The 23055-nt window shown below is 38.2% G+C and overlaps 1 protein-coding gene across 1 annotated transcript in view; it reads left to right on the top strand.

The window, feature by feature from the left end:
• MTHFD1L (methylenetetrahydrofolate dehydrogenase (NADP+ dependent) 1 like) overlaps positions 1-23055 on the top strand; it is a 137888-nt gene that overhangs the window by 24542 nt on the left and 90291 nt on the right. The window contains exons 11-17 of the mRNA XM_062488866.1: positions 7675-7811; positions 9052-9098; positions 9943-10050; positions 10937-11011; positions 12318-12420; positions 15635-15711; positions 19897-20037. Coding sequence (XP_062344850.1) covers positions 7675-7811; positions 9052-9098; positions 9943-10050; positions 10937-11011; positions 12318-12420; positions 15635-15711; positions 19897-20037 — 688 coding nt within the window. The remainder of the gene's footprint in view (positions 1-7674; positions 7812-9051; positions 9099-9942; positions 10051-10936; positions 11012-12317; positions 12421-15634; positions 15712-19896; positions 20038-23055) is intronic.

A 23055-nucleotide genomic window follows, 5' to 3' on the forward strand; every position in this document is an offset into this window, starting at 1 on the left:
CTCTATGTTGCTTTCCTCTGAAAGTGAGCCGTTTTGAACTTTTTTGAAGTAACACAGCTTTTCTTAAAAACTCTTATTACTGAAGTATATTTTATGAAAGGTAATTTGTTCTATGATTCTGTGAAATGTTGGTAAGTAGAGTTTTTCTTACTGTAATATCAGAATTTTAAATGTTTAACTTGGATATTTAAGGCTGCTTGTATTGTGGCTGTTTATAAACAAACATTAACAGAAGCTACATGCTAATCTGTTGATATTAACAATAAATACTTTTTTTATTGAAGAACAGATTGCAAAGTTTAAAAAGCCATGTTTTTTCTCTGAAATGTAGACATGTCTCCAGGCAGGCTTATCCTGCTTGCTTTTCCCACGATTATAGCAAATGCAGTGCTCAGCAGGAATTATGCACTGCCCTTCTGAAGAGCTTCAGGTTTTTCTTGCATTCAGTGGAACTTCTTCGTTTACCTGGTATACTAAGTGGAAACTTCTACTTGTGGGCAAACAAGTGGAGGTTTTCATTAATGTTTAAATTGCAGTGTATTCTTTATATTCTGAGTTAATCTATTTGTTGCTTCCTTTTAAGTAAAACCACTCAGGTTTAAAATGTAGTTTTGGCTGATCCAAAAGGAGAAGGCTGTTATTAACCACCTTGATCTACTGATTCCTCACCGTGGCTAGTGTTTCTCAAACTGTTTGCTTTACTGCCTTCCTGTGGGAACAGCCTGGATTTCTGGCACTGTCTGAGATGGAGGTGTTGTAGACTGAGAGACTTGATGTCACAAAGCTGAGGCAGACAAGATATGAAGCTTTCCTCAAAGCTATGTGATTAGAAGTCCATCACTAAAAATATTCCTGGAGGATGCTGGAACAGTTAAGAGAAGGAAATAATAGCTGGTTGAGCTTGGTTTCCTTTGGCAGAGTTTTATTTTGGTTTGGATTTTTTTGTGGCATTGGAGAAACAAAAACAGGTTTGGCATTTGAGTTTGAAAAAATTTGCTGCCATGTATTTTCATGCTCATGATGTCAACAGCATCAGCTGGTCATCATGCTGCAGACCAGTCCAGACTTCCCTAGCAACAAACCTCTCACAGAATAAGAGGTTATTTGAAGGAGTCTGGAGGTACAAAGACAACGAGTTGCAAAGCCCCATTTGGGTGGATTTTAGTTGTGTCAAATTGCATGCACCAGTGCTTAGTTACTTCACCCTGCTTTCTCTCCTGTTCTCCTTCAAAGAAGGTATCTCGAGGTATGTCACAGAAAAAAAGTGCATCTACATGTGTAAGAAATGCAGTTTTGACCAACAAGATGAAAAGCTGTCAAAAAGTAAAAAATTGTATTCTCTTTTAAGTTTACATAAAATGTACCAATACAGAATGGTGTTTCAGAAACAAAGGGCTGAGTTGGTACCTACCCAATTTGATGATGCAATGTGTTACTATTTGTAACATCTCTGAAGTCATTACATCTTGTGGGGTTAGTGCAAAGCCACATCTGCTACAGGAGGAGTGCCCGGGCAAGGTCGCTACAGCAGTGGGAACATTCTCTTCTGAAAGAGTTCAGAGCTTGACTTTGAAATATAGTACATATAAAACACACATATAGTGTGTGTTTATGTGCTTTCTCAGCTCCTCTCCTGTGCTGAAATGGCTGTAGCAGATGATGGTTTTGAGAAAAGCAGGGAACTCTGATGGGGAAGTTTTCAATGCAATGGAAATCAAGTATCACTAAAGTGTGGGAATTGGGGAGTGAAATAGTATCCTCATTTGCCTTCATTCTCTCCCTTGCCCAGGCAAGGTCAACCAGAACCTGCTGTTTGGATTATGATGTTTGTTCACAATAACCAAAGATATTTAAAAATTCTTTTACAATGCTGCAGTATACGTCTTCAGAATAATTTGTCAGTGCTTTAGAGGAAACATTTAAGATATATGCTTATACTTAACAGTTCTGGTGGAAATATTTGTAATGTATGATGAGAACTTCTCATGTGTGGAAAGAGTGTAAAGTGTGTGTGTGTGTGTGTGTGTGTGTGTGTGTGTGTGTGTGTGTGTGCGTGTGTTTTCAAGAAACTGCAAAACCTCCAACCTCCATCCGTGATGCAGCCAGCAACATTTGTGCCTTTTTATTGCACATTCAGACTTAAATATTTCACAATGTCTAGGAATTTATAAATATTTGGTGCAAATGCATGTATAGTTTATTCCTGATATGCTAAAGATCAAACTTTTTGTTCTGAAGAAGAAAATGCAACTGAAATGTACCTTTTTATCTCTAAGGATAGTTGTATTTATGGCTTTTTAAAAAGTTGCTAACTGTAAAGTCTTTTTTGTTCTTTCTGAATGCAAACAAATGTGGCTAAGTGTCTCATCCAATATAAACTTTGTATGCTGAAATACTGCAGTTTGATTAACAGATCAGGACACCCAAAAATAGGATGAAGACTTTATTTCCTCATAAATTCCCTTTACTTCTGTGTTGATACCATTTTTTTACTTATTTTTTTTCATTCCTGCTTTTAAATTTTCTTTGTCTATGTTTGGCTTGCTATAGGGCTCTGTTAAGATGCTGGGGGCAGAGCCACAAGTTATCATGGAGTAATTGGTTCTTGGGCATCAACTGCCTGTAAACAGGATTTTAGTGTGCTGAATAATACATTGCAGGATCTGTTAACTCAAGCTGCCTCCACTCATTGCCTGCTGTGAGCATGCAAATGAATGCAGCTTGTGCTTGACCTAGGAGCTAAGTTTAGTGTCCAGGGTAACCTAATCATGCATTCAAGCATGTAGATGGCATATTCACTGACACCATATGAAATTACAACTGCAGTTTGTTAGAATCTATGTCTGTGTGTGTATGTTTCAGAATCTTGTTTCTAAATGCTCCAGTGCTGTGGCTTTTAGCAGATAATTCTGGAAACTTGTTCACTTCAAAAATGCAAGACAAGGAAGAATAAAAAAAAATTATGAGAAAAAATGGAAAATTATGAAATACAATGCTGCTTTTAACAAGAAGTGTGTTGTACTTTGAATGCTGTAAAATCAGTACTTTTCTCCTAACATTAATAGATTGTTCTGTGATGAACTACCTTTTCAGTAAGATAAAAATGGAAGAAAACAAAAACGGATTGTATTTCTTTTTACTGTGTCTCTTGGGATGCAATGTGCTTAAAAGCTAAGAAAAAAGGGAAACAAAACCCAGAGGAAAGATACAGGGAAGGATAAGAGGGGGAAATACCCCTGTGTTGATGCCCTGAATTGTCTGACAGTCGAAAGTACAGTCTTAGTTGAGACAGTTGTCATGTATTGGTCATGTCTTTGCACAGGTCCTGATTAGGATTGTCTTGTTTGAGTCTGTAGTGGATTATGAGAGTCACTAGTGGAGGATTCCTCACTCTGTTCCTGTCTTTGTTCAGTCATTTTAGCTTCCCAGTGATCTCTGTGCTTTTGTATTCAGAAGATCTGGTCCCAACCCAAGGATGCCACTGCAACATTGTCATAATGTCATCTGGATGAGGTGACAGCAGTTGCAACACTTCTGTGCTCAGAAATAGATTTCTGACAGCTGTAATCTGGGGTGGGAGATGTACATAGGTGGGAACTCAGTTGCCCATAGCCTGGCTTTGTGGGTTTCCATGTGGATCACAGGAATTACAGTCTCATTAAAATCCCTGGATCTGCTGATAGCTGTGAGTTGAATGTAGGAAATACAAGAGAGAGTTGTCACATATCCAGTGAAGTTCTTGCTGGAGTCACAGTGGCTGGTGTAGCTGTGAGGAGGTTACAGCTGGTGCAGTGTATGTCTCCCTGTTTGTTTATTTTCTCTTTGGGAGACCTCATGTAGCTTTCCCACAGAAACAGCTCTGCTGTAAGCTGTTGTGATGTATAACAAACAAACAAGAAGTCTGCATATTCTTATCTTTGTTTTGATATACATAGGGAGAGAAGGCTTTCCAATGTTATGGAAAACTTACTTTGCCAAGGAGCTGATGACTGCTTGGTAGGTGGCAAAGTTTAAGGCAGAAAATTATTGTGGGGTTTCTGTGTTTTTGTTGAAAGCATGCTAAAGAAATTTGAAAAATAATGCAAATGGCTGTTGAAGTCTCTTGAATTTCATTAAAATTTATTGTGTTTTAAAAGAGGTTTTTCCTCAGTTTTCATAAGGTTAAAACACAGCATTGCACAGTTGAGGTAAAGTTAGCCATTGCCTGTTGTAATTTTACACCCATGTGAGCAAGTGACCTAAGCCAAAAGAGTGTGGGCTCGGTAGTGTAGCCAGCAAAAACTGCTCAATGTCCACAAAACAGCTTAAGTGGATTATTTTATTTATAAAACCCAGTCAAAGTAGAGCAGGTACAAAAGGGAAGATATTTTAAATAAGCTTTTGAAGGAAAATTATTGGAATAGAATTTTCTTTTAATTTAAGGTGCCTTTTATTCTTTTTCTTTTAATTAATGTTTAAAGATGAGATTTTGGTAACTTGAAACTAATAAATAGCTGTTTAGCTCTTGAGAATTCCTGCCAGTTTCATCAATGAGCAGTGGTGTGTTTCTCTTTTTGCTCTCTGGAAAAAGGTCTATCTCACAGAAAACTCCCAGTGCTTTGTGGTTCATATTACATAGTCTTGTTAGAATAGGCCAGGTGAGTTACCAGAGCATTTTACTAACATGACACTTGATGGTGTGTTGTTTTCTTCTGTGACAAGTAGATATTATTCTTTTTGCTACCAACATGCATTCTGGTTATGCATTTTGCAGTTGCATTTTCCTTTCTTTTGCTGGATAGGAAGGCTGTGTCTTTGATTTTGCTGGTTTCATAAGAGTTGTAGAGAGTCCCTGTGTTGTTGTGCATGCCACATAAGCCACCTGCCACGTTTTGAGCTGGACCAAATAAGTAACTAGGGTTGGTGTCTCCAAATTCTCTCGAGTGTGAACTGCATATGTCTGATGCTTGAAAATAGAGGTAGCCACCAACAAATGTCCTGCAAATGCAAATTTTTCTGTTAGTGTTCAACCATTGTGTTCGCTGAGTTTTTTGGGTAGGTGGAAAGTTCTTTACTAGTAACTTCCAGTAAACAGTTATAGGTGTCTCTTTCATAGTAGAATAGTTTTCTTTTGGGTGTTTTGTTATTGTCTTTTTTCTTCTTGTTTCCTTGTTATTAGTTTTAAATAATTCATAGCTTCAAGTGTTGTTACCTTGTTAAGTCTTTGAACACAGTAATGCCTCAGGATTACTCATATATTCCTTAAATCTGGTTTTAATGCACAGGAATAAGAGGATCAAGTAAATGTGATTAGGACAATAGACAAAAGTGAACAAGATAATAGAAGAACAAGGGGTAAGGAGAAACCATGCTAAGAATTATTTTAATGGGTTTGGGAAAACCTGTGTTAGAACAGTAGTCGGAAGGTGAAACTGGTAGTGTAAATGAGTTAACCTGGCTGTGGTTCTCTGACAGAAATACATTTGTACAAAAGTAATGCTCCTGGGACAAAAAGGAGGTGAGAAGCAGAGTGGTGGGAAAAAAAAGGACGCTATCCTTGTGGCAACAGTAAAACCCTGAAGGCTCCCTGTCCTGACAATGTAGAGATTAAAAGTATCCTTTCTTCTAGGAACTTTCTTCTAGAAACTTGAAAGTGAATGAAAGGAAGTAACATTCTGTGCTCCTGCAGTAGATCAGAGGGAAATAAGATGTATGGATAAAAAAATGACAGGGACCGAAACTGCTAATGAGAGTAGATAAAGGATATGCTCTAAATCTTCCACCTTGCTTTTTGGCTCTACATAGATATTTTGCTAGAATTCTGTGAATTCCTTTTTAAGTCAAGGAAATGCCCATTCTAGGATAATGAAATAGTCTGAGTGTGAAGTTATTGATGATGTTTTAGAATATGATGGTTGGTGAACACAATGTTATAAAATGTGGGAGAAAATTGCTAAAATCAAGAGCTCAAAATAAGTGGTCACATAAAAGTAGATCGAAGCGAAGAATTCAGGGAATCTCATATAGATGTGCTTAACCCCATTAATTTCATTGAAACTTTAGTTAAAAGACTACTTTTCTTCTTTTTTTTAAAATTTTTTCTTAGAAATATATAAATGATAATTTGATTTGCTCCCAAACTGCCTGATTTTTTCCAGACATATCTACACAGGTCATCTTTTTTAAAGTCAAAGCCAAGGTTCTGATGATGCTGTAAAAGACAGATTTGTGAAAAGTTAATGTTATTTCATCTATTTTCTTTTGTGGGACGAAGAAGTGCTTTTGCCAATCTGTGAACTGACTGAACTAAGCTGATACTTGCAATTACTGTACTGTTTTTGTGCCATTTGAATTGTGATCTGAGGATAGCAATATCTTTGAAAAGTTACTAGTTGGGGAAGGAAGTGTTTCTAATTAGAGCTAGATGTTTCAGCTCAAGCTTTGAAGAGATCAGAGGGTAAGGGCTCCCCTTTCACTAGGATCTATGTGCATGCTTGTATTTCCTTGGGAGTGAACATTAGTTCTTAACACCAGCTTCACTGAAGTACTTCTCTGCAGGTAGAAAAGGCACCAAAGATATGAATGGTTACACTTTACCAAAAAGTAAGAATTGTGTGAGTGGCATGAGTGGAAAAAAAGACTGGGGCTTTCTTCTTTTGCCAATCAGAAAAAGGAAAGGCTGTGCCTCAAAAGAATCACTGAAGTGCATTTTGGAGCCATGAGATGTGTTCATCTCAAGAAAGAAAAACAGAAAGAGAAGAAAAACCCTAGCACCCCCACACACACTTTTAACATGGATCATAAGCAAATGTGCTGCTGTTGAAAGCAGAGAGACAAGCATTTAGTCTGAGGTGTCTCTCATTCACTGAAGGCTGATGAAGTTTTCTACTTGCAAAGTGAGCTGTCATTGTCCCTTTATTAAAGGGGCAAGAACAGAGTCTCCTCTGAGGACAAGAATAGAGTGGAGGTTAGAGTCTCTGATTTGAGTTTGGAGGCCTTTTAAAATTCTGTCCTGTTTCAGTCATGGTCTAAATATGGGAGCTGTAGCATGTAGCATTTTGTATGGACTATGATTGTCCTTGTCCCCTGTTGCCCTTAAATCTCTGCGACAAAAGTGTACAATAAATCATGTTCAATTGAATATAGTGAATTTTGTGTCCTGTTTTGTTTAAAATGCAGTTGATCTGTCATTGTTGAGGGTTTTGGTGACATGGAAGCTGAAGAGGCATAGTTGAGTTCTACAAACAAAAGTGTTGGTTATTTAACTTAAAATATTCTGTTATTTCATTCAGAGTTTGAGCAGTGGGAATAAAAGATCTCATGCATTACTGCAGAAAAATATTAATACATGCTTAGAGTATCATGATGGATGGTTTGTTAATGAAACTGGTGAGACTTTTGTGCTGTAATAAAAATGTCTAAATTCAATATATTCTTTTTAGAACTTTTGCCAAAATAATCTTCTCTTTTTCTGCTATCATAGTAAATTGCTTAAATAGAAGACACATGTATATTAGCATTCCAGCTTGAGCTAGGGCCTAACATTGTGGCAGTATTTTTGTGAAGATAAAGTAATCTTATTGAAATTTGCTGTACAAATATTCTTCATTGAAATCAAAAGCTCTTAGTTCTGATATCCTTAGCCAGGCTGACATCAGCAAAGGATTTGATTAATCTTTTTTCTTGTTTTTCTAGAATAACCCCTACACCCCTGGGAGAGGGGAAAAGCACAGTCACAGTTGGTCTTGTTCAGGCGCTTACTGCACACCTTAACATTAATTCCTTTGCTTGTCTGAGACAACCTTCTCAAGGACCTACTTTTGGAGTGAAAGGTACATAATATTTGCAGAATCTATGACCTCTTTCAGATTATAAGGAAATACTGCTCTTTTTGTCTTTTTAAATTTATTTCTTCCTTTTTAATTTCTAAATTGCTTCACTCAGTGAATTGTCCCAGTAGTAGCATATTCGATTTTTTAATACCTATGTAACTAATAGATAAGGGTGTCTTGCACATGACTTCCTGTACAAGGTTCATACCTATGTTCCTGCACTTAACATGTATTGATAATGCAGGTAAAGCCTAAACTTAATGAAAGGCAGAGTAATGTGATTAGCCATGAGGAATTTTGTGTGAGTACACACCCTTCCAGCCCCCCCTCTACTTGGAGACTCTTTAAATGCATTTCTAAGTATTGCTGTCTAATTATTCCTTGAGAAAGGGTCCACACTGGCTATTTCCAAGCAATACAAGGAATTTAGGAGTTGTGGTTCAGCTGTGTCAGCAGCACATGTTTGGCTAGGTCTGAACCTCATCTCTCTGTTCTCCTGAGCTGTCACCTCTAATTGTGGGCTGCTGCCTTTTTGTCTAGAAACGTTATAAGAGCCTGAGGTCCAAGTAACACCCAGCCAGATTTCAAGCCCATCTCCAATGCTGATAGGAAGTAATGCAATCTCTTTTTTTGCCATTTCTCAGCTGAAATTGGTGCCTAGCTGGGCAAGCACTCCCCATCTGTTCTGCTTTGCTTTGCTGAAGTTTAAGTTAACAAGTTTGGTTTCAGCTGGAAGGCTCCTGGTGCTTGGTACTTCTCAGCTAAGACTGGTGCGTGTGAGTGCTTTAATCCTTCCACTCAAGTTGTGCACAGGCAACAGCAAATTTCTTTGCTTGTACGGTGAGAGGTAGAGGGGAAGGAGTGCTCAGGCGAGGGTGTGAAGGTTTCATTCAGAAGCAGTGCTTGCTTGTGACTGCTTTATCTTTCCACCCAGCAGCTGCATGTGCATGACTGTGTCCTAAATCTGGGCAGGAGCAGAGGGTAGCCCTTACATAGACAGAGCCTGCAGCACCCATCCCGTGTATGCTTTCATTTCAGAGCAATTTCCCTTTTTAACTACCTGCTGAAAAAAAAGGCCAACAGGATTAAGGACATCGTGTTTGTTTGGGTGCATCACTGATCTTCTAATAGAAATCAAAATGCCAAGAATGTGTCATCATTGTTTTATGTTTCACCTTGTGTGTTTAAAGACAGCTGTTTTTTTTCCAAAACTGATGTGACCATGTGCTTCCCTGTGCAGGTGGAGCAGCTGGAGGTGGATATGCTCAAGTGATCCCCATGGAAGAGGTGAGCAGTCTGTGATATGGCTTAATGGGCATGATGGTATTCAGCTGAAGATTGGATTTGATGATCTTGGAGTTTTTTTCTGACCTTAATGATTCTATGATATTCACAGTTCTTGTTTGGAATTGCTTGGTAGTTTCACCCCAAGAGAGTCTAATTTAGAGCTCAGCAAGACCTCTCTATGGCCAGAACTGGTGAGGAAACACCTTGACCGTGCACAGCTGATCCAAGCAGACTTCTAATGTCAGCCCTGAAGTGCATTTAAAACTGACCTTCCAACTCCTTCTGTCAGACATATAAAAAATACAGTCCCTGTGTAACATAAGTCTTAATTTAAGATGCTCATTTCAGAGTTTTAACAAAACTTTGTTTGTCGAACTTTGTATCAGCAAAGTTCATGCCTGTGAGGTTAGGGGCTGTTCTGCAGCTAACAGAAAGCTGGCATATGGCCCCAAAGCCAGGATGCATGCTGTGCTCTGGGGCAGGTTCAGCAGTATTCCACACCTCTGGTCCAGGTCAGTTAGTAGTTAGTTAATGCAAACCTGATTCAGTATTAATGATGTGGAACTGTAGCTCTTGGCTGCTTATTCTTGAATCATTTAGCAAAGAATGAAGATGTTCTTGGCTTTGGCTACGCTTAGAGTAGTTTACCATGTACTCAGATGAAAACAAGTTTTTCATATGGCCCAGTGTATTTTCACCTGAAAATCTTTAGCTTACCCTGACAGCTGAGTGTCCTGAGAGCTGCAGTCTCAAGGAGATAGCAATGACTTGTGCTGCCAATTTGTCTTAGTGAATTGAATTAAATGTTTTCTTATAAAGAGGTCTTGTTGTTTCCCCCTTCTAGTTCAATCTTCATTTGACTGGAGATATTCATGCTATAACTGCTGCAAATAATTTGCTGGCTGCTGCTATTGATGCTAGGATCTTGCATGAGAATACTCAATCTGATAAGGTGAGAATTATTTTCTCCTATCCAGATGAGATTTTTTATTTTCAGTTTTTCAATAAACTGCACTTCAGAGAAAAACATGTTGTTTATAATTTTATATTTTCGCCATGTGAACAGTAACTGTTGCTGAAGCCATTTTATGTTCTGCTGGGAAATTTTCCATATACAGTGTATTTTTCTGGCAAACAATTATCATAAGGTAGTCTTTAAGATAAGGATCTAATGTCCAAAACATTGACAACTATTTCTGACTATACTACATAGTGTAATAAAGCATGTTTTCCCTACCTGTAGTCCTATTCTTTTCAGTAATTTGAAGACTCACTTTAAAGTTACAGATTGTATTTGTGATGTGTAGTTGGGTATGATGTACCTTAAGAAGGAGATATGGGGAAAATAATCTAGATCCCTGTCCCTTTGCTAAATATGTTGACCTTAAACAAATCTTAACTTGGGCCTTTAAGGGGAAGGGAGATGATCAAAGACGGAGTCTCTTCTTTCTGTCTGTAGTACTAAGCTGAGCAGGGTTGTCATATCCACTTTGCTCCACTTTGCTTGGTACATTTAGGCCAGTTTGGAAATTGTAATTGTAATTTAAATACTTTGGATCTTGGTTAAAGTTTTAAAAGGTTCCTAGTTTCAAAATTAATATTTTTTAATATTTTTTGGTGAAACAGAGAAAAATAGTAATTTCTGGCAATTGGATTTCAGACTGTTGAATCATAGACATGGCTCAGAAATCTGCCACCTCAGAATTGTTTTTTAAGTCTTTAACCAGAAGTCTACAACTTGTGTGGTTAGGAAATTCTTACTGAAATTAGGTGGAATAAATTTAAAAACATGAGCTTTTTATAACTTTTTCTTTCAACTTCTTGTGTGGTTTTTCTAGTCTTTGTATAACAGGCTGGTTCCAGTAGTTAATGGCGTGAGAGGATTTTCTGCTATTCAGCTTGCCCGTCTGAGAGTAAGTTGTTAATTCAGTCTCTCCTCAATTATGGTGTCTCTTCATGAAATGTATTCTCTTTCACAACTGGTTTAAAATTATTTGATGGGATTGAATTTGTATAAACCCTCATGAATATATCAAGTCTAGACTTTTTCGTGAAAGCATCATCCTTGGAGTAATAGGATCTGGGTCTGATATTATTTTTATAACTAACATTCTTGCTATTCTTTTCTCCTGAAATAAATCAGTAATGTTTTTAAATGCTGTGTCTTTTCTGATTAAATATTAGAGGTTTTAAAATACTTTTCCAATTATGGTATAGTCACATTTGAAAGCTCACATTCTCTGGTTTTGCAATTTTTATTAATTTTAAAAATTTAATATAGCATATACTTCTGAGGTTTTATTGATGTCAGTCTGACAGTGTTCTTCCTTCAAGGGGTACATTTGTATGCTCAGTATATATTTGCATCCCATCTTGCTCCCTGAATGCTTCCAGAAGAGCTTCCTGTGCAATTCATGTGCGAATAACATGTCTGGATTTGAGAGTGCCATTCTGATAAAAATCTAGAGAGGAACACAGTCCACTGGTGTAGGAGAAAGGGAATATGAACCCCTCGAATATGACCCTTAAAGACAGCTCCAGTTTTTCTGTGGCCAGTTCCATGTTTGTTGTTGGCTTGTGAGTCCTGACTGATCGTGTTTCAGTCATCAGATGGCAATGGACAGCTGCCAAGTGCACACTTGGAATGCAGGGGTGGAAAGAAGGATAGAGGTAGTGCCAGCTTCTGTTTTGGTGGAGGGAAAAAAAAGAGTTCTCATAGCATCTTAAGCTTTTGTGCTGCTCAGTTGAATGTCAGTAAACTAAAATGAGGATGATGCCTGCTTGACTCTAAAGCTCTGCTCCATCAGAATTTTGGGATATTTTTCAGTTTGTTCTTGTTTACACTGTTACAGATAGCAGGTTAGGGAAAGAACAGGTTTGCTTTATTCATGACATAACAACCATCTCTATATTTGAAATGGATTCTTCCCTTCACATGAGCTGCAACTGAGTAAATGAAAGTTTGGCTTTATAACATTCAAATACATGAATCATAATTTCCAGTATAATTAAATTATTTTGCTGTAAGTTGTTCTCAGTGCAGTGATTCCTTATACCTAACAAGATGTCAATTGTAAAGAAGTCACTATGGGACCCAAAACAGGATTACTAAGATTGAAACATTTCACTTATACATGTGGGGCTGATAAGCCAGAGCAGCTACACCATTTGAAACAAATAAGCCATTTCATTGCACTTACTGAACTTGTTTGTGTGTAGAGGCTGGGAATAAACAAGACTGATCCTGGGACTTTAACAGAAGAGGAGATCAGCAAATTTGTACGCCTTGATATTGACCCATCAACCATAACATGGCAAAGAGGTATGTAGTCAGAAAGCTTCACTTCATCTTGGATTTCATCATAACTTATCTCCTAATTTTTATATGAATCAGAATAATTTCTGCTCTGACAGCAAAAATAACCAATTTGCAAGTGGGAAGTGTGGGTTCATAACAAATGCAGGTAGGTGCAGCAAGTTGCTCTGAACTTGGTCAAGTATCTGCAACTACTCAAGAGACTAAAATTCTGGAAGATAGGTTTCCTTGACAGTTTAAATACATCCCCAGTCACACTCACATTAAATAATACATCACCAGACATGCAAAAATGTATTTTCTGTGCATTTTGCAAATCTTAGCCATTATTTTCTTAACTGTGTCTGTTATGTTTCTAGATTATTTGTGTTTATTATTCTTGATTTTGGTCCCTCATCCTCCCAAACTCAGCGGCCTGGGTAGCTCAAGAGACTTAATAAGCTTGAAGGATTATGTGTTGTTCTGATTTTTGAAGTCTCTTGAGTTGTTTACTTCATTTGGCAAAAGAGATGAAGATGTGGTACTGTTGCCAAGCAAACTGATATCCACTCTGATACCCTTAGGCAACTCCCCTGTACTTCTAGCAGTTCTAGTGCTGTGCCAAATTTCATTGTTTACCTCAATTTCTATACCCATCTCTTTCTTCTTTAGGGAAGTAAACTCTGCATAAAGTTTGGCGCTAAATGCCACTAGATTTTATTTTCTTTCTTAGTTCTTGAAAACTAAAGTTATCATGGTTAAATGGAATGTACTCTGATGCTTAGAAAAAAGTGTGAATCTATTGAGAAGGGAAAAGTCTTGGCCCTGCTTTATTGTGCCCTTCGTATGTGTGTCATCTCAGACTTGGGATTATTTTTCTCAAGATAATTCTGGAGATGTGGCATAAGATGTTTTTCATTAGTCACACAGTGTGTCTGGAAGAGACCTGTAGTAGGATAAAGAAGTAATATAAATGTTTAGCGTAATATGACTCCTCTTTTTTATCACCATGGGTTTGGGAGGAGGCAACATTGCTCAACAGCTGTTAACCTCAAGGGAGTTATTTAATTAATCTCAAACAATGTTAGTGACATTTCTATTCCACACAGCTCTATATGATGTGCGTACCTTAAACATTTTAGGAAGAAAAAACTGGGTTTAGGAATGGTTTAGATAACTTGGAGAATGTTTTATTTAGTGTTGTTTCTGCAGTCCATATGTCTATGAAGCTTGTTACATACCAGGGAGTTTGCAGGGAAAAAGAGCTAAGCTATCAGATCTTCTGAAAATTAACTTCAGAACCTGTTTCCATACAAGTATCACAAACTTTCAGTTCACTGTCAGCTTACACTAACTTGAAAACGTACAATATACTGGAAAGTGGGAGAGCTTCCCCCTTCTTTGTCTTTCCCTGATAGGCAGATTCTGTTTACATCTCTAGAGGATAAGGAAGTGGATACATTAAATCTAACACTTGTTTGAACCTAAACCTTAGTGAAAGGTTTACTTTGGGAAAAGGAAGCAGGAAGATTTGGAGAAGGAAGAACTGCTTTTATGGCAAAACCAATTATTTCTTATTTTATTACTACTTAATGCAGCTATTGGAATCTTCTTGGAGAGTGAGTGACCGCAGTGAGAAAGTAAGTATGTCTCAGTGACCAGGAGTTTGCAGGAGCAGTTACAATTTCATGGTAAGGGTGTTTGGGTTACATGATTTCACAAGGAAGGTCCAGATAAGCTCACTGGCTGTCCAGGCTGGTGGGAAGGTAAGTTCCTGCCCTCAGGAGTGCCTTCATAGACAGGAAAGACATTTAGGTCTGCTTAAGCTGTGCTGTGAGACTGAGCTTCCGAGGAGGAGAAGGGAGAAGTTTGTGCTGGAAAGATCAGCTTGCCATATGGCTTCATGTTGCCATATGGCACCACAGCTTGCTTGGTGCAAGCTACAGCTTCCATGTACCAGGCTCTGTTCTGCAGTTTCTGCCAGCAGAGGGTAGTATTTTAGTGTATGACTGTGTATATATAGAAACCAAAATGAGTTGGCCAAATCTGTGTTGCACCATCCCTTAAATGGAATTCCTGAAGAAATTAGGGGCCTAAAGACTGAGTAGAGGGAAGAAGGTATGTGTGGTATTTACAACAGCCCCAAGAGAAATGCCCAAGAAGGGGGAAAGTGACTTAAATCTTGGTTTTCTTCCAGCTCACTCACAACCCTGAACTGGGGTTGTAGAACATTAACATTCAAACTCCCTCTTGTTCTTGGGTAATTATGTCATCTTTCTCTGTACAGACAGAATTTTTGTTTAATCTCCAAAAGCAGCAGGAAAAGTGGAAGAAGCTCACTTACCTTGAGTACTGACAGCTTTTCTGGAGGTTCCTGGACTCTCCACTTATAAATTAGCAGGACTCAGGAAGATTGAGTTCATTGCCAAGCTACAGTCTGAACTTAGCAAGAATACCTTGCACCCTTTGTGTTAGGGTTGGTTCAAACTTAAGCATTTCTAGGACTACAGAGCTTGTAAGAAAAAGGGTGTCTGTTTTTGAATTGTGTAGGAATTGACATGTCCCCTTGTCCTGTCACTACATGCCCTTGTAAAAAGTCCCTCTTTGGACCCTTTAGGTACTGGAAGGTGCTATAATGTCTTCCAAGAACCTTCTCTTCTCCAGCCTGAACAGCCCCAACTCTCTCAGCCCATCTCTGTAAGAGAGGTGCTCCAGCCCTCTGATCATCCTCATGCTGCTTGATATGGAGTGAGTTAGTTACTGTGACAAATGTGAAAGGTTTGAGGTTCTCCTTGTCTAGGAGAACCAATCTGACGGCATAATCGTCCTTTAAAAGAGGAACTGGCCAAGTCTAATCAACAACATGCAGTCTTAAAATCAATTCTTAACAAGTCAGTGATGAAACAGACAATTTGAAGTAGATCTGGTGCTTTGCATCTACTAAGACTGATTTTTCTCATGTACGTAAAATACTAAATTGTATGTTGGAATACTAAGAATCTGTTACCTTCAAATGCTGTTCAAATAAACTGTATTTGAGTTATTTCAACCTGTCATCAAATGGTATCAACTAGAAGGGAGCAACCAAGTCAGTGCTAGTGCTGATATGCAGAAGTGTGGTTATCTGGTTACGCTGTTGGAGCAGTTGAATCTTGTATGTGTAACAGCAGGTGTGCCTGGAAAAACCCATATTCCTGAGTCTTTGTTAACACGTTTTGCTTCTGCTATTCCCTTATTTCAGTGGTGGATACAAATGACAGATTCCTGCGCAAAATAACAGTTGGGCAGGCAAATACGGAGAAAGGATTTGTCCGTCAGGTATGTAAAGGCAGTTAATAAATCACATTCTGGACAGACTTTGCATTAGAGGCTGAGAGAGTTTCTGCAGTTTTTTCAGCGTACTTTGAGTTGCAGTATTGACGTGTGTTGCTGGTGTATAGTAATCTTGAAGAGAAACTGATTGTGTTCATGAGTGAGTCTGAATTTTCAGAAACAGAAACCAGTGTATATTCTATAATGTGTCAAAAAAAATTGTCTGTGTCAGGGGTTTCACATTATCCTATTACAAGATGCCTTTGTGCCCTCATAAAGTTAATTTGTATGACTTTTATTTTTTTTAAAATCTCTGCAACAATTTATGTAGAATATGTGGAAATTCAAGTTACATTTAAATTTCATTTTTAAAATTGTTAAAAAATAAGCTTTTCATTCAGAGTTCTCATTTCCCTGATGTGCATCTCTGCTTTGGAATCTTAGCTGTAAGAACTTTGAGCATGTGCTTGCTTTTACTATGCGGGTTTGAAGGGATAGTTGAGCAAATAAGTATATGCATACTTTTCGGTGGTGTAAAAAGCTAACCTGCATTGCTATATGAGAGATATTGGAAGTTTATTAAAGAACTTCCAAATTACTGATAAATTGAAAGCCAGACTTTCCCAATATCTCCTGAACAAGTGTTTCCTGGTGTCATGTAGGTAATGAATTTCTGAAACAACACAGCATGGAACAGCAGTGTCAGGAGGAGTAAGTTGTTGTGGTAATGTGGGGTTGTTCCTAACTTGATGAAGATCTTGTAATCTAATATTCTGGATCATGGAATTCTTGAGGTTCTGACTATTTTGATAGTGAACAGCTCTTGTGGTAGAGATAAAAGTTCCACTTTTTTGGAAATCCTAGCTTGAATCTGTCTTTATCATTTCTTTAACATTTTCTTTAACATATGCCTAAATAAAGAGACCAAAACATATTATTGTATTTTTTGCAGGAGGTAAAGCAAAGCCAAAATGGAGTGAAGAACTTCAAAGAGAAATCATAAAATCCTAGAGCAGTTTGGGTTGGAAGGGATCTTAAAAATCATCTAGTTCTAAGGCCTCTGCCCTAAGCAGGGACACCTTCCACTAGAAATGCTCACTTATTTCAGTTTTGGATGCACAAAATAGATTTTTTTCTGTCTGCAGCTCACAGGAAATTCAGTATTAGCTAATAGCCATTTCTGATAATGGGCTGGAACTACAAAATATTATACTTGGTATGAGTTCCTTCAACACTTGAGACCTTTTCATGTTTAGATTTGTTTCAGTTACTCAATATGATTATTAGTTTTAAGCTGCGTTCTGCCAGCCTTATTGTGTAGTGTTTTGCCGCTGTAATTTTACTGCTTAGTTAAATGGGGTTCATTTTATTATAGAGTAGTACTTGACAATATTGCTGTCAAATGTTGCTTCTGTACTTTTTCAGGTAAAATTAATGCTTTCAGTATTGGGATGTTGGACTGGTGCATATCCATTCACATTTTAACATGGACTTAGTGACTCCAGAAATAGAGTTAGCAGTTAGGAAAAATCATTTCAGAGCCTAGCCAGAGATCCAGAGAAAACAGGACTTCATAGTTAACAGATGCATTTTATAAATATTTGGAGCGATGTTCTAGCACTCTTAAAATCAATGACACCTGTGTAAAATAGCAGAGCACAGCAGGCACAAAAGTCTGCATTTTAATGAACAGGGATGCTGTGGTTTCTGAAAAGTATTACATGACTGATGCCCTTGATCCTGCAATTGAATCCATGTGGGTGGATCCTTTCATCAATAGAAAACTGACTTTGCAGCTAAGACTTCTGTCAGCACTTCGTAGGTGTGTAAAGGTTATTAGAGTTAAAATAGCACCTGCTACTACAATCTTTTTTTGCCTGTTTCTTCAGTTAAATTTTGTGTCACTTTTTGAGCATCTACCTGGGATTGTTTTTCCTGTCCTTTTGGTTTTATATGGAAACAACATTAAAAACTTTTTTATCGGTTTTCCGATAAACATTCTGATAAATTAGAAGTATTTTACCATATGGGTTGGACATAGTTTTCTCAGGCTTATTTCTTATCTTCCATATGCTGCAATTACTGAGGACATTGTCAAATTCAGAAAAGATAGTGGTATCCATTTCACCACAATGCTAACAGAGTTCATTGCATGTAGAACTGCTTCCAAAGAATACAGAAAATCTGTTTTGTAATTTCACCATTTCGCTTGAATCTCCATGCTGAAAATCTCAGTTGCAGAATTATTTTTCTTTTCCCTGGTATGTAGAACTCTGCCTATGTCCACAGCAGAAAAGTGCTCAGGTGTCTTCAGAAGTTTTGACTAAACAAGTGGGTACTTAGAGGTCAGCCTGAATAGGGCTGCTCTGGGCTGTAGCTGTCAAGACTAAAAGTAGGAATATGGGTTTAATAAGGGCAGAAGCTCTTAAAGTACTAGGCAAATGCACAAGAGTGGTATGAGGGTGTATGTTCTATGTAGATGCTTCTTAAAAACAGCCAAAGCTCTCAATTTGAACAGATTCCTCTGGTATTAATATGGGATGCATTTGCCAGAGGTCTGGTGGAAAGAGTCCTGGGCTTTTTTTCTCACATAGTAGGATGTCAGTTACTAAACTTTATGTAGACTTTAATTGCTGGAGATGGAGAGATTACTAAAGAAATTGCAGTTCTTGATCACTGCCAACATTGCATTCCTATCACATAATACATTAATGGCTTTTCTTTTCTTCTCTGTTTATGTTCTGACAGCATGTGGCCTGAGCTTTACTAATAGTGAATTAGTACAAATACTACTAATCTATACTCTTAAAGAAAAGTAAAAACTATTGCTTACATCGTGCTGAAATGCTGCACAGTATGGATGTGTTTCTATAAAAGCAGTAGAACTAATGCCACATAGAGTTCTTTGTGCTTTTTGACTCACATATTTGTTCATTTAATTTTAAAAAAGGGGGCAAAGACATATTTTACATTTTTGTAGGTCAAGCACAAGATCTAACAGCACAGACTCTAGATATTGAGCTTAAGTAGAAAAAGAATGATCAAATTTAACAAGAATGTTTTTGAAACCAGAATAAAAAGCTATTGGAGATCATTACAGAAAAAATAAAAAATTAAAACCCTCCACAATGCAGTGTTCCTTTGCTCAGGCCAGTAAAGCTCAAAAGACATCTGGTGATTTTCTGTTTCTGCCACAAAAAAAATTCTAGATCCTTCAGGGAGCTTCTCTAAGGATAATGTGAGCCAAAGGGCTAAGCAGTCTGCAACACTGGTTCTCAAATAAATGTAGTGTAATGAAGAATATTAATGAGGGAATATAAAGTGTTTGAAGTTCACAAAATCATACAGTATCCTGAGTTGAAAGGGGTACATCAAAGTCTGACTCTTGGCCCTGTGCACAGCCATCCCCAAGAGTCACACCCTATGCCTGACAGCATTGTCCAAATGCTTCTTGAACTCTGTCAAGCATGACTCTGTGATCACTTCCCTGGGACTCTGGGCCCAACCACCCTCTGGGTGAAGAACCTTTTTCTAAAATCCAATCTAAATCTCCCCTGATATAACTTCAGGCCATTTTCTTGGGTCCTATCACAAGAGTAGACATCAGTGCCTGCTGCTCCTCTTCCCCTCACAAGGAAGTTGCAACTGCAGTGAGGTCTTCCCTCAGGCTGCTCCAGGCTGAACAGACCAAGTGACCTCAACTGCCCCTCATATGGTATCCCCTCAAGGTCCATTGCCATTTTTGTAACCCGTTTTTGGATGCTTTCCAATATTTTTATGTGTTTGTTATATCACGGCACCAAAATTGTCCCCAGCACTGGAGGTGAGTCCACCCCAGCTCAGAGCAGAGCAGGACAATCCCCTCCCTTGCCCAGCTGTGATGCTGTCCCTGATGCCCCCCAGGTCAGGGTTGTCCCTCCTGGCTGCCAGGGCACTGCTGACTTGTGTTCAACTGGCCATGGACCAGGACCCCCAGGTCCCTTTTTGCAGCTCTGCTTTCCCACAGCTCATTGCCCGGTCTGCACGTACAAGTTACTCCAGTCTTGAGTAATCTCAAAACCTGTAAGTTGCCATTTAGTACTTGTTTGAATTCCAATGTGAAGTTTCTTTCCTAAGTTTATTCCTGATGATCCCCTGTGAGTATTTCAGCTGACTTTGATTTGTTTCATGATTCTCATTTCTGCTTTGCAGGCTCAGTTTGATATTGCTGTTGCAAGTGAGATTATGGCCATCCTGGCACTTACCACCAGCCTTCAAGATATGAAGGAAAGACTGGGGAGAGTGGTTGTGGCTAATGACAAGAAAGGAGAACCAGTAACAGCAGAGGATTTGGTATGTTCAGTGCTGTAGAGACCTGTGAATAACCTCAGACATGTTTGTTTTGCCTCTTGAAGCATTAAAAAGGCAGGTGCATGCCAAAGATTTTGCTTTGAACAGCGCAGTCGGATATCAAAGAAAGATCATCTTCTGGGCCAAAACCTGCTTGAGAATGAGAATGGGAACAAGATGTAGAACTCATTTCTTCAACTCTGGTAACATCTGGTTCAGGAAACCTCTGGTCTGCATAACCTACTTGGATCATTTTCTGCAATTCTTAAGGCAAACAAATTCGGTGCTGGAGGGAGTCAAAGTGCGGGCTCTTATTTGAGAGAGCTGGTAATGTTTGCTACTGTGCTTTTAGAGTCTGCTCAGATGTTGCAATGATAGTTACCACATGAATGCCTGTACCACTGTATCAGAATGGAAACAAGCTGTTCTTAATTCAAAGGTTGGGACAGGTTTATCTGTCATTAGATTTTTTTTCTTTCTTCTTTGCATTCATTAGTTGCTGTCCATTCATTGATTCATGCTGTTTCCTCATTTGCTACTTCAGCTTCTGAAAAAAATCATTGTTTTTTCTTTAAATCGCGTTCTATCCCTCATCTCCGGGCTGTGAGTCATTGAGCAGTGGTTGGAAGCTCACACGTGGTTGTGTATGGCAGGTTCTGGTGCAGCCAGAAGTTACCAGTTGATGTTTGTAATCAGCTTCATGCCAGGAGCAGTCTAATGCCAGCCCATTGGTGATGGCTGCCTGTATCACACAGGATCTCTATGTTCTCTCCTGTTTCTCCCTGTTTCATGAACATCTGCTCAAACTTACTGAGTAATGAATGAGTAAAGCAATGAGTATTCTGCCTTGTCAGCAAAGATAGCAAATCCACAAGTCAGGAACACCTTCACAGCCTTAGTGGATTCCAGTTTAATAAAGAAATGAAAACATGATATCTAGAGTGCCTGGATTTAAGAATGAAATTAAGATAAAGTTAAAAATTTCTAAGTATAGTCATCATTAAAATTCAAAGTAAATCATCTATTCCCAGTTATGCAGGAGACATGAAGAACTGCATTTAATATGCCTGCTGTTGAAGTTATGCTTTTGCTTTTCAATTGCATAACTTTGTCTTGGCCAAATGGAGGGGAATGGGGAATAAGTTACATATGCAAAATCTTTAAAGTTATTTAGTGTTAGAATTAAAACTACATTTGAAATACATGATTTTAATTTTGACACTGCTTTTGCATGAAGGTACTTTGATTTATTGACATTGCAAAATATTTGACCTGCTAACCACATAATGCTAATCAGCTTGATGGATGAAAGAAATGGCTTTTCCATAGGGGCAAAAGAATTTTAGAACTTTTCCACTGTGTCCCTAAAATGAAAGTAGTGCTCAGCAAAATGTCTGTTACTAATTCAGTTTTCTTTGGCTTTTTTTAAAACAAACTTCCTATGCTTAGTGTCTCAATCATTTGGTAGTGTTGCTTGTACTGAACATATGTTTCTAGTTGTTCTTTAAAGCAGTGTTTCGTATTATACAAAAATAAAAAATTAAAAAATAAAATAAAAAAAAAAAGCACCCAACCTGCCCAGAAAGAAAAAAATCATCACAGTCTGAAGGACATGTGTTATGAGCATCTGCAGCTATGCTGCTGCATTCTTTTTCTTCTGGGGGTTCTCCATACCATGGACAGGAAAGACTTGGGTGCATGCCCTGATTGGGAAGTGCAGAAACTCCTACCTCTTCTGTTGTGCAGTGTGTTAAAAATGAGTATGAGAACCATGGGAATAAGAGGAATATGATTTCATGGTTAAGGATGTAAAGCATCTCTTTGGAGAGTTCCATTCCCATGTTTTTTGCATAACTTTCATGTGGTGCTCTGTCCACACAAACTGATTTTTACAGTACACAAGGAGTTACACGTTCCTCAGTCTGAGTTAACACTAGGGAGCTAAACAGCTGAAATTTATAGGAAGAGTGAAATTCCATCAGGAACTTTGGACCAGGAGAAATTATTTTCTGTTGTCCCAGGCTGAGCATCCAAAATTGGTGAACATTTTTGAGCTTGATTCTTGTGTGTGCAGTTTTCTCTTTTGTAGAACAGGAACAATTGTTCATTTCTAAAGACTTTCTAATATTGCTGAGGAAGTCAGATGCTGTGGTGTTGGGGTTTTAAAAAATGTCAAAATAAATCAGCTGTGGGGTTTCTACAATTTCTGTATCAAATAAAATAATGCTTGCTTTGTACAAGGGGAGAGAGCTTATGGACAACCATGCTGCACTGGTGAAAGTGTGCTGTATAAAGTTGAATCCTCAGGAAACAACAGCAGGAGAGGTATAATCAAAGATCATAACAAGTCATAATTCATATGTACAGAGATGATACATTTCTGTTCAATCATGTAGCATTTTATCTCTGTTGCTGGTTTCTTCCCACAGGCGGTCAGTCTTGTTTGAGCAGCTTGCAACTAAACCTACCATTTCTAGACTTTAAATGCAGTCTCTACTCTTCCCCTCTTCCCCTGCAGCTTGTGCTGCTTGTGTTGACATAATGCAAGGATTATTTCTTGATAAAATTTTCACATATGTCAGGAGGTTTGATGTGAAGCCATTCTGCTCCTGAATTTCCATCCTCCTTTCAAGTCAGGGTCAGTGAGGGGGTAAAGCTCTATAGTTCAGCAAGGAAAGATCTCAGGACAGCTGAACAAAGGAAAAACGCTTTGCAAGATTTTAGAATGCTCTCAATCCAGGTTCAATAATTTTGACTTCTATATTTGTAGAACCAAATTAAGTTTAAAAGCTTGAATCTATCATAGTCCATTGACGCGGAGCCTTTTAGCCCAAAGAACTGCAATTGCATATAGTTCTAAGAAACTTTAAAGGCAACTTTATCATGAGAAATAGCACACAGCCTGAATAATGGGTCAGTTCTATCTATCACTGAAAAAAAAATTCTGGGGTTCATGTTTATATCCTACTCAGATTGAATTAATGCAAGTTTAAATACTTAACAGTAGTCTTTAGTTCTTTG

The sequence above is a fragment of the Cinclus cinclus genome, chromosome 3 (genome assembly GCF_963662255.1).
Source record: "Cinclus cinclus chromosome 3, bCinCin1.1, whole genome shotgun sequence".
Taxonomy (NCBI): Eukaryota; Metazoa; Chordata; class Aves; order Passeriformes; family Cinclidae; genus Cinclus; species Cinclus cinclus.